Raw genomic sequence first — 11,792 nt, forward strand, 5'->3', positions numbered from 1 at the left:
CACAGTGGCCAGATTTTAAAGGGGGGTTTTGATCACCTCAAGTACTTTAACCCCGCCACATTTTTGCACCTATCCCAAGTTGGGAATTTCTGGCCTTAGTATGCCTTGTTTCATTCTCACCTTTAGTTTATTTTATGTTACTTGAGTAGATAGGGGCAACTCTTTAGCTGTACCTAAGTATAATGATGTTTTTTTTTGCCAGCTGCAGCCTGTCCTGTAGTGTGAAGGTTTCCTTATTGTTCATTGAAGACCAGTGGTTGTCTTTGGACTGACATTTTCATCCCTGTGGGGTTGTTGCATATTGACATATTTGCCATACATGTTCTCCTTATTTTTAATAAGATCAGTAAGAAAATTACCTTTTGCTACTAGACTACCATGTAAGTTTAAGAATTGCCACTTCAGTAATGACTTTAAGGTTAAGTATCGTGTAGATGTACATGAAAGAAAACATTATTTTCTTATTTCTGTAAAAGTGTCTAATCCAGCCAAAAAACTGTGGTCATACAGTTTTAGAGTTGAAAATGCAAATTATACCAACTGAAAAATCTCATAAATTGATATATATTTTCAATTTCGAAACCCCTAAAGTATTTATGCTTCAGAAAAAAAATGGCTTATATGGTATTTTCTGTGTAGTAGAATGACTAAATACTTATGGGGTTCTTGTGATGACTTGTGGTGATCTTCAAACTTGCTAAAAAGGGTAAATTAGGGTACCAATGGTATAGTAATCCATGTATCCAACATATCTGCTTATTTAAGGAGGTAGACCTAAGGTAAGGGACACAACTCTTACAAATCACTGGAACGTTTTTATTCAGCATTTTACATCAATCTCATGTAAGCATCAAAGTAACTTGGATGAATTTTATTCTGTTTCATATGAAAGCCTTATAGAATTTGGTAAAGTTTAATGTGATGCAAACATATCATTGATTTCAAGAGTTATGTACCTTACCCTATGTCCACCACCTTAAGGCGTTTCATTTTCGGTTGAAAGGTGATCATAATAACCAAACGGTAAAACTTTGAGGAATTTTTGGAATTTTAGTTTTTCTTTCACTTCACTTGTAATTAAGATTTACCGTGTTTCGAACATACTTTTGTAAATTAAAACATTTATATAACAGCTTTCAAATGAGCCCAAGTAATGAATGATTGGATTTTCTGATGTATAACAGATTTATTTCATAATTACATTCAAAGCATTGTTACTATAATTTGATTGACATCTTCCTAGCGACGACACTCTGATGGTATTCTGAACACACTTGGATCATCGATAGTTGGTTTGGCGTCTGACAAAAATGTTGTGCTCTGGGTTTTAACTGAAAAAAAAAGAGAAAAAACACAGATATTGAACTAAAACCATACTTATGACTATAGTCAACTACCACGTTTCCCGACATAAGCCCCGGGTCAGTTTTTTAAGTAAAATAGCCGATATGGCAATTGAAAAACTCCATTTTGGATATGCTGAAAATTAAACTAAAGCTGTATTTTATGGTACTAAACAAAGTGCAACGTTTTTTTTTTTTAAATCACTGGTCCATTTTCCAAGTTATCATCAGAAAACCGTCGGGAGACGGACGGACACGCAACTTTTCGAAGGGTATCACATAGTACCTCGCAACTTCGCACGTGGCATGTCACAAAAACCTACTCATTTGCACTTCAGTCTTATGTACCATTCTATTATCTGTCATGCATACAGAAAATATGTGAACTAAACTTGTATCTGAAATTTGAAACTCATTTTATCAGTCGTCGCTTATTCCACTTACCACCCTGAATAGTTCCATAGTCAGTTTCGGTCAGTGGGAAACAGTCTTGAACAGACACATGCATCACAGCCATGAAACCATGGGATCCGGTCAAGTCAGTTCTCCACACATCAGTAAGGGTGTCTCCAAACATTTCCCTCCTGATATAGCTGTTCCCAGCATTTGGACCTTAGAAAATGAAAATGTCAATCTAACACAAAAATTATACAGCAAAAATAAATGTCATCACTTTATACACGTGGTCTGGGTCAAGAACATGCACGTGCATCTCTGATGTATTTATACACCTAAACAGATAAAATTCTATCCACAAGACAATACATCCAAAACTTAGAAATGACTTTTAGAGAAAATACCAAATAATTGAAAGAACATAAAATATGATATACATACAAATTCAAAGTAATCGAGTTTTAGAACTTATAAGCTTGCAGCAAGTTCTCTATTTGATATTGTTTAAAGTTTTAAATGATTTGAACAAAATAAGAAAATAATTAAAGGGAAATGTCCCTCTATAGAAAATTATCATTGCTAAGGTAAATCAAAGCGTGCTATTTCATTTCCAAAAAAACAAGCACTAATAGTAGACTACTAATTATAAACCTGGGAAACAGTTAGCAGGCATGGTACCATTAACCAGCAGTGCATCCTCCACAGAGCAATGACCGTCAACCACTACATAACTCTTGCCCTGTAAATTTTATCAATTAAATTAATGAAATCCTCGCCGCCAAAATGGTCGCACTTATTCTCAAGACAAAAAATTCGTGGACTCTAATGTAATGAAGAACTAAATTGATAGAAACTCAGTGATAACAAATAACATCATTTTATAGCCCGTATTATATCGATATATATTTATATAAAATCGATCGCAGTCCCCTCATTCTCTCTTGGTAGACACGACATGAATATCATTTTCATAAATATAAGGTTAAATCCACATTTGTTTCGTATGAAAATGTTTGTCGTTACCATATATTTTTTATGGGATTGTCATCTACCCAATCAATTTATTGATAAAAATGTCCTGAAGGATAGTGCCTGTAGGTACATAAAAGTCATCATGAATATTTTTGGCGAGATTAACGCGCGGGTATTGCAAAAAGGTGCAATCAAAATTATCAAATTAGGTTTAATACATTTTTGATATATTCGAATTAAAAGCTTACCGTGCTATAGTCCGTAAATGTCGTGATGTGTTGGGTTTGACCACCCTCCGTCTTTGTCACTACATTTAGTCGGACTTTCCTGTCAAAGTCCAGAAATACCTTTCCTACTTTCTATGATGAAAAATACCGAATAATCTTAATTAAACAAGGCTCGTATCTTATCGTATTGGTTATTTAAAGGATGTAGATTCAGATAAGGATGCTTGTTTTGTTTTTTGTTTTTGTTTTTGTTTTTTATCATAAATAGTTTTAAGATCCACTTAAGACTCTTAAAGTACAAACCATTTTCTTCAATTGTTTGAGAATCTACATTCTTAAGATAAAAAGGAAATACTGAATAATACTTATTTCTGTCAATGGCTTGGTATACGGTAATTGTTTTGCTAAAATTAGTGAAAAAAAATATCCCGATCCCCCTTTTTAAATGGTTCCCAAAACGTTGGAAATGGACGCAAAGATTTTAAATGGAAATACCTACCTCAGATGAAATAAATCCACCGTCTCTGCCAGCTTTGCTCGAAATAGTGAAAGTATTATATACTGCTTGTCTTGGCATACAACAAGATGGATCCGTTCCCAAACAGAGAGGAACCAGTAGAGTAAGCAAGCAAATTTTCATTTTGATAATGACCTTTGTTATGTCCCTTCTCGAACTGATATATATCATATGTTGATAACATGGAAAAGTACTCTTTCAATATTCCACATTTGGTTAAGTTTTCGGTATGGAAAAATACTAGATTAGATATGAAACACAGTCAGGCCAAGGACAATGACTTAGTATGTGTATTTAAAACGAAAAAGATAACATTTTATTTTCAGTACCACGAAATTCGACTCCTATAACACTGAGACTTCGTTCCTTGTATTCCACTTGGTAGAACTTTCTTCAGTGCTGGATTGTGGCTTCCTATTTCTATATTTTTTGTTTTGATACTATTTGGTTTCCATGCTGCTAGTGAAAGATGTCACTCCTTCAATAATGCGTACATCATACTAAAATTTGTAATAGTTTATACAAAAAGGAACCAATCAAATTGTCCCTGGTTTATGATTGGTATTTTTATTCATGATATTTAGTAGTTGGTGTGGCAAACCTGAGTGGAAGTGATTCCCTTACTTTTACCTTTTGCTAATCCGTGTACTGAAGAATACTCTAGTGGGTTTGACATTTAAGAAATGCTTAATTTAACTGTAATTCTTTTTAGCAAGGGTACGTACATATATTACAATAAATCCAATAATCGTATGTTTTTCTTGATACCATTGTTTAAGTAAAACATGTGGCTGCATTGTAGTACCTATTTATGTCGATTTCCTGGTTTTTGCGGAAAGAAAGTTCGAAGAATTGAAAAAACATACAAAATTTGCTTTTGTATCCGATGTGGTATAAAAATTGAACAGAATACACAAAAAAATACTTCAGTTTATAATTTTGCAACATTTTATTCCTAAAACGAAACTTGTAAGACATCATAAAATCAAATTGGAGTTGTTGAGTTTGGGATGCTCTGGGTTAACACAGGACACGTTTTTAAATTTAGACATCAGAAACGCAAAAAAAAAGATAACACTGATGAGCATATGGTATTGAGGGCATCGAAGAGGCATTCTGAACAAGAAACAATCAAATAATCAAAACAACAAAAAAAAAGAAGAAAAAAAACTACTCAACTAATGGTAAGAAACAATTATCATTGGTCCTTTAATTGTTTGTTCGGTATAATAAAACAATTACGGCACTCTAATTCGGTGAATATCCAAAATTGTCAACCTCGCTAAGGTTATTCCCCTCGGGCTAAAGCTCTCAGGGAAATAACCCTAGTTCGGGTTAACAATTTTGGATATTCACCTCCTCAGAGGGCCGTAATTGTATATTATCTTAGAAGAAACAAGATGCAATAGAGTTACATTCTCCAGATTTCTCAACTCTTAATTCAGTAATCTTTACCATCTTGTCAACGCCCCTTGACTGTTTTCTCTGTGATAGCTGTTCTTGTTCCATGCTATTAAATGGATCGGAAGAACTAATATTTTGGACGATTAATTGCTTCTAACAATGAAAATAAAAACAAAATGGAAAAATCCCACACACATTTAACTTAGAAGTCACCCAATCATGGTTTGATGACTCTGGATTACAAAACAATAAAAAAAATCTAGGAAAGTGTCGAGTACCAAGTGCCAGAACCGCCCATCTACAAGTACATGTATCATTAATAATTATAAATAAATCACCAATTTATCAAAATTTACAAATAAACGAAACTAAGGAAAGACAGAGAATGAAAGTGCAGTTTTGGAAGTAAATAGAAGATTAAGGAATACAAATATCGTTGACAAGAAGCAATATGAAGACCGGTTTCGGAACATTGGAATAGAGCTGAAACGAACTTGCGAATAGAAAGAAAACGCGATCCCCTGAAATCTGGATATAAGATGATGTACACAAACAATCTTCATGCTTTCACGATAGATAAATCTATGAAGTATAATTGTCAGCACACACAATGCGCAGATAGAACTTTCTGTGTAGGAATAGTAGATGATATTTTCCGTGAAAGAGGGGAACACTGCATCAGATAATGATATCTAATATATATTGAAAACAAGTACATATCGACAGGGAAGATATTATGGAAACTGACAGTAGTAATAGAACGACAGACCAAAGAGAATCTGGAAAAAGCGATGAATATTTTGTATGCAAGGGATGAATATACGGTTAAATATTACATCAGACAAAAATAGCATCTAGATGTAGAAATAGGATAGGACCACAGTTTCCTGGTGTTGTCTAATTTGAGATACGGATCGTCCTCTGAACAACTGTAAGCAAAGTATAAAGTTTGTATTTACATATCTAACGGCTTCATAGGAGAAAAGATCTGGTGGAGCAAATTATAGGAAGTACAATGAACTTGCATTGCTTTCTTCTATGGTAAATGAGGGTGTTTTTTGTATATAAATGGGATATATAGAATATTAGCTAAACGTAAAAGGGAAGAAATCCCAGATCTTTAACAGAGACTCATGTGATTAAGAATCAATTGACATCGCAATCGTACAGGTGTCTGCTTGTAATAACAAGTAAGACAGTCAATATCAAACCAACTACTGCTTTACAAACATAGTCCGACAGTCCATTTTAATAACGTATGATAAACAGGTCTAACGATAAGCTTAACTGAAATCTGTTTGACTGTTTCTAGATATATTTTAATATAGCTTGTGTTGGCAAAGTCAGGCTAATATTACGTGGAGGTAAGTGTATTATACAGACACGTTTTACAGACGAGGAAGGGATATAAATGTGGTTACTCACTCAGGTATGAATATCGACCAACAGTAAATTATCATGAACGAATTCGGTATTACCGTACATCTGAGTTTAATGCTTCTAATGTGACCTTGTAAAAACAGTCTGATCATAATTATGTGAAAATGAATTACATGGCATATATTTACGTTGATCGCTGTATTACCCCCTTTTTTTCTTTACTGTGGATAATTTAGCCCTAACCACGTTGTTGTCATGCTATTGCCACGGATTCGTTCCTGTCTGCTAGTGTTTGAAACCCAATGTAAAGTTATATGTAATCATATTATTTATAATAGTATACTTCGGGCGAACTGATTTATTGGGTCAGATTTCTTTTCTTAATTCCGTTAACTAGTATTTTATGTGTATAATTCCCTATCCGCAAAAATGCACTTGTGTTCACATTGAAAAATTAGCAAAAAATTAAAAGAACGTATTTTTCAGTTGAATACCAGTCTGAGGTGGTACCTTTTGATTTTAAATACTAATTCATCTAAGTTGGGTTGTTATTTCTATGACAAAATATTTTCTTTGCCAATAATTTCCATTCTTGTTATATCACAAAAACCTGAATGTCATCCGATATTATAACCTGAAATACGGATTTCAATCCGCGTATGCTTCTTTGACTTTCCTCAAGTTTTATATTGCACAAAGTTCAAAATGGCAAAAAGAAAAAGAAGGGTTTTCTACACCTTATCCTAATATAATTAAGTCTGAATTTTTGAGTGACGATGAAAAGTACAGTGTAATGACAGAAAAAGGGGGAAAAGTTCACCATCATAATTATCCTACCGGGTATGGATCTAATAAAATGTAATGTATGTTTACCCTTCCATTAATTTATTCATGAGACGGAGAAATGTACCGAATGGATCTTTTGCCCAATATAGATTTAATCAATGAGATATAGATATTTATTACATGAAAGGTATATACTTCGTTCGCAGGACCTTTGATTCACGTTCTCGGTTTCGCCGGCGTATGTCCGTCTGCCTGTTGCATTTACTTTTCTACGCCTGTCCCAAGTCAGGATTGTCTGGTCCCTCTGACTGTTAGTCTTTTTTCTACTTCAGTCTTCTTTTATGTTGCTAATATAGTCCCAAAAGGCTAATATAGTCTGAAAATGCTAATGTAGTTTGAAAATGCATGTACTAGTATTTCACTGGGCCTGCATGCAATGTTATTCTTTGTCGTGAAGCTATTCTCGGCGGGAGCCGCCATTCATTGAAGCCATGTCAGGTTTGTTATCGCGGATTTATATTTTTCACCCAGGTTGTTCGCAGCTGCAGGCGACTTATGGGTGAAAATAGGGATCGATGAAAAATTGGAAAAGCTTCTTGGAGCCTCGTGATAAAGGTAGGCAAAGTAATTGAAATTGTACGTATCGACAAGACAACATTTAGTTAAGTCAGAGCCTTAATATACTCGTATATCAGTCAAATTAAAAATGAGTCTCATGAAATACGTTTTTTTTCTAACAGTGATTGAAGTGTCAGGAAATGGTAAGAATGTGGGATTTTAGAACTTTTTTCCAGAGCACCCCCTGCCGTAATGTCACTTCGCGATCACGATATAGTTTTGAGTAAGCTGCGCCCCTGGTCTTAACCAACACGGTTTCATAACAAACAAGATGGGCACGCAAGGTAATATGCTGGATTTCATTAGCAAAATAAATAAATAAAAATAACGTTATCGAACATTAAATCATCATCTAAACCATTGTAGTATGAAGTATATTATGCATCATGCACCTAACTCACTGAAATCACTTGAGCCATTACTTGTACATGAATGAACTGACCATTTTGCAAAAAAAAAAGTTTTTTTTTCATTTTTCAGATGTGTTTGAAAACAAACGTAAGGATTTTTTTATTTGGATTGGAACTTTTCTTTCAAATTGTATCATCAGACGATTTTTGTACCAAGGATTCTTGTAGCACAGTGTCATATATAAAAGCTTCAAATGAAGTATTATTTACTGAGGAGAATGTGTTCGCGAGGATTGTATTACCATGCATTTTAAAAAAGGAGGATTACAAAGAGCTTAAAATTCGAGATACGCAACTGTCTATTGAATGGCGGCGGTACGGTAGGATAGATATCCTGAAAAAATCCATTGGTGGTGCGCAATGTCATGGGATCACTTGGGAGGTATATTCCATGGATTTTGTTCCGCATGATTGCATTTCGCTGTCGGGCGCTTTCTGGTATGGTGGATCAGAACTTCATTTTCAACGATGGCCATTGGCAAATAATAATATTGTAATGCAAGAGTTTGTTTCTGAAGATGTTGTTGTAAAGAAAGAATCGTTTGGAAACGTCCTTGAACCTTTTTGGATCAACTCAAAAGGTGTCGCTATTTTGGTTGATTCGTCTGTTCCATTACATGTTAGTTTCAACGACAGTGATTCCAATAAAATATGCTTTAAGTCCCAATTCAGTGACGTTTATCCTCTGATGTCGAATAGTAAACCGCCATCTTTGAAATACACAATATGTAAAGATGGAAACATTCTTTCTATCTTTAAGAAACTGCGCCCGGTTATAATGGATAAACCCGCAGATATACCAGATTTGCGAATGGTGAAAAGTCCGATTTGGTCAACATGGGCGAAATACAAAGTGAACATAAATCAAGAGAAGGTTTTACAGTATGCTGACAAAATCACTGAGCATGGTTTCACAAACAGTCAACTGGAAATAGATGATATGTATACGACTAAATATGGCGATTTTGATTTTGACCCCGCTAAATTTAAGGACCCTAGTAACATGATAAAGCAGTTGCAAGTTAAAGGATTCCGAACAACTGTTTGGGTAACGCCATTTGCAAATCTAGACTCAAAAGCGTTTGACGAAGGGTTAAAAGAGGGTTATTGGCTTCTTGACAAATCTGGAAATGTCCCAGCATTAGTTAAATGGTGGCAAGGGGTTGGGGCAATATTAGACGTTTCGAATCCAAGAGCAGCATCATGGTATAACAACCGATTAACTGCCATGAAAACAAATTATGGAATAAATTCCTATAAATTTGACGCTGGTGAAAGAACATTCTTGCCTATTCCATTTAGTTCATTTAAGACTTTGAATAATTCTAACTACTACATTACCAAATACGTTGACTTGGTAAGTGAACATGGCACAATGATCGAGGTTCGGTGTGGCTACAGGTCACAAAAACATCCTGTGTTTGTACGAATGGCGGATAAAGAATCAAGATGGGGATATGATAATGGTCTAAAAACACTGATACCAACAGCTCTGACGTTTGGAATCCTTGGTTACCCTTTTATTTTACCAGATATGATAGGAGGAAATGGATACGGAGAGGTTCTAGTTCAGGATATAGTTATGCCCGATAGGGAATTGTACATAAGATGGCTACAATTAACCGCTTACCTGCCCTCCATGCAGTTCTCCTTTGCACCGTGGGACTATGACTCTGAAGTTGTAGAAATTGCAAAGAAAATGGTACATGTACATGAGACTGAGGTTACTGCAATATTAATCGAAGCAAGCAAACAAGCTATTCAATACGGTAAGTACATGGTCGGACAAAATAACCCCAAATTTTGAAATCCCTTAAGATATGATTACAGTAGCCCATTGTTATTGATGATCCAATATTAATGATAAATCAGAGGACGTTTATCCAAACGATGCTCACAGTTTTAGTGGAGTCCGGATTAATTGTTATAATTTTGTTTCTTTTTGTGTGTTATTTTTTTCATGTTTTTCGTTTTTTGTTTGTTTTTGTTTTTGTTTTTTGTCTTTTTCTTGATCTAGTAGTTATCCTTGGATTGTTTTGAATCATATGAACGTATAAATACCGTTCGAATAATGATTCCTATGATTTCCCTACCTATATGATAAGCAAAGATCTGTAATTTGTCGGTGCGCATGATTTCCCTACATGACAAGCAAAGATCTGTAATTTGTCGGTGCGCATGAATTCCGTACATGACAAGCAAAGTTCTGTATTTTTTCGATGCGAAAACATCGATAGGGATAGCATCTATATAAGAGTAAGGTCAATGTCAAGACAAGGCGCAGACACGAAATACTAATGAAATATTATTACATGTATTAATTATTTTTATAGGTTATCCGCTCATCCGCCCTGTATGGTGGATCTCCCCGGAGGATCCGGGGACGTATGAAATAGACTCACAGTTTATGGTTGGAGATAATCTTATGGTAGCACCGATACTTGATGCTGGTGCCAGGCAAAGAGACATATATTTGCCACAAGGAAAATGGCGGGATAATTTGAATGACAGAAATGTTAATGGCGGATTATGGATCAGGGGTTATAAAATTGACTTACTTCAAATAGCAACGTTTACTTCTATAAGTGGTTAATATGGTATTCCAGCTTATAAGATTTGAAGATATTTGTTGTTTTAGGTCAATTGATGGTACATTGGTGTTGATTTTTACTGTTTAAAGCAATGAATGGTTTAATTGGATCAAATGGTGTAAGTTGATAGTCTATTATTTTTGAAATTATTTGATTTTTTTATATGGACTTCCTTTCTTGTAAGTGTAGGAAGAAATATCAAATTGATATAAAAAAATCACGGACTGTCATTTCATTTACACTATATGTGTATGTGGAAAAACAGATGATTCTTTAAAAAAAATTGCACTAATTTTCTTAAATATCATCATTGTTTTTCCGCATGAAGGTATATTACAGCTATAGGTAGCAACTAATACCCGTGTAGTTTATAGATTAGGGGTTTATTGGGGGTAACTTTGCTTTAAGGGAAAAGATGAGACAGACTGCAAATTATAAATAGCAACTGACTCTAAAAAAAAAATTCTATCAACCGGTCTTCATAAAGGAGGGAGATATATTGGTCCACAAGTACTTGCATATGACGTCGACCATTGAATTTTGGAAGGAAATAATATATTATTCTTGAAGCAACATAATCCAATTCAAAGTGTGTTTTAGCTGTAAAAAATACGAAAAAAAAATCAAAAGTGCCATAGATGAAACACAAAAAAAACTTTAATTATTCAAAAATATGAGATGGAAGAATACCAAAGTTACACTTATCAGAATAAAAAGTCCTCCAAGAAATGAAAATTTAATTGAAATTTACAATATGTCAGAAATAAATTTGTGTTAACCTTTACATTTAGCATTGCCTAAATTTTCTATTAATGAAATTCCAAATCCATTACAATATGGAAACCATACATTTGTACCTATACAAATCTGACCGACCTGTTAAAAGATTCCAATTTTGGGTTATGCAGGTACATGTATCTCATTGTTAATTGTTATTCTAATTTGGGTTGGAATATTTTGTTATTGCCTATTGCCTAGGTTATATAATAAATGGTACTGCAACTTTGACAAGGATTAAGATAAAGAGATTCAAGTTTAAGGTTCTCCTAAAAGAGGGAGTCTTTTGACTCTTTCTCTCTTATCATTGTTTGAAAATTGCAATTGTATTTGTGATTGCTGAATATTAAAATTCCACTCGTACCTCTAGT

The 11,792-nt window shown here is 34.3% G+C and overlaps 2 protein-coding genes across 5 annotated transcripts; one reads left to right on the forward strand and one right to left on the reverse strand.

Moving 5' to 3' along the window:
* Positions 1–1,166: 1,166 nt before the first annotated feature.
* LOC148611697 (uncharacterized) lies at positions 1,167–3,686 on the reverse strand. Its single transcript, XM_088592495.1, has 5 exons — positions 3,438–3,686; positions 2,960–3,070; positions 2,391–2,478; positions 1,788–1,955; positions 1,167–1,331 (listed from the first exon to the last, which is right to left on the reverse strand). Exons 1-5 carry the CDS (start codon positions 3,624–3,626, stop codon positions 1,240–1,242), a joined length of 648 nt encoding a protein of 215 aa, XP_088448621.1. The 5' UTR covers positions 3,627–3,686; the 3' UTR covers positions 1,167–1,239.
* A 2,381-nt stretch (positions 3,687–6,067) lies between these two features.
* Positions 6,068–11,784, forward strand: LOC148611698 (alpha-galactosidase MYORG-like). 4 transcript variants are annotated; one of them, XM_088592499.1, is made up of 4 exons: positions 6,082–6,223; positions 7,557–7,640; positions 8,124–9,822; positions 10,387–11,784. In XM_088592499.1, the coding sequence occupies exons 3-4, from the start codon at positions 8,124–8,126 to the stop codon at positions 10,644–10,646; spliced, it is 1,959 nt and encodes a 652-aa protein (XP_088448625.1). In that variant the 5' UTR covers positions 6,082–6,223; positions 7,557–7,640; the 3' UTR covers positions 10,647–11,784. The 4 variants fall into 4 exon arrangements, with proteins under 4 accessions (XP_088448626.1, XP_088448625.1, XP_088448624.1 ...); XM_088592498.1 differs by having other exon boundaries at positions 6,083–6,288; XM_088592500.1 differs by lacking the exon at positions 7,557–7,640 and having other exon boundaries at positions 6,068–6,223.
* The last annotated feature ends 8 nt before the right edge of the window (positions 11,785–11,792 follow it).

The sequence above is a fragment of the Perna viridis genome, chromosome 7 (genome assembly GCF_037379345.1).
Source record: "Perna viridis isolate PV_CMFRI_1.1 ecotype Kerala chromosome 7, ASM3737934v1, whole genome shotgun sequence".
Lineage (NCBI taxonomy): Eukaryota > Metazoa > Mollusca > Bivalvia > Mytilida > Mytilidae > Perna > Perna viridis.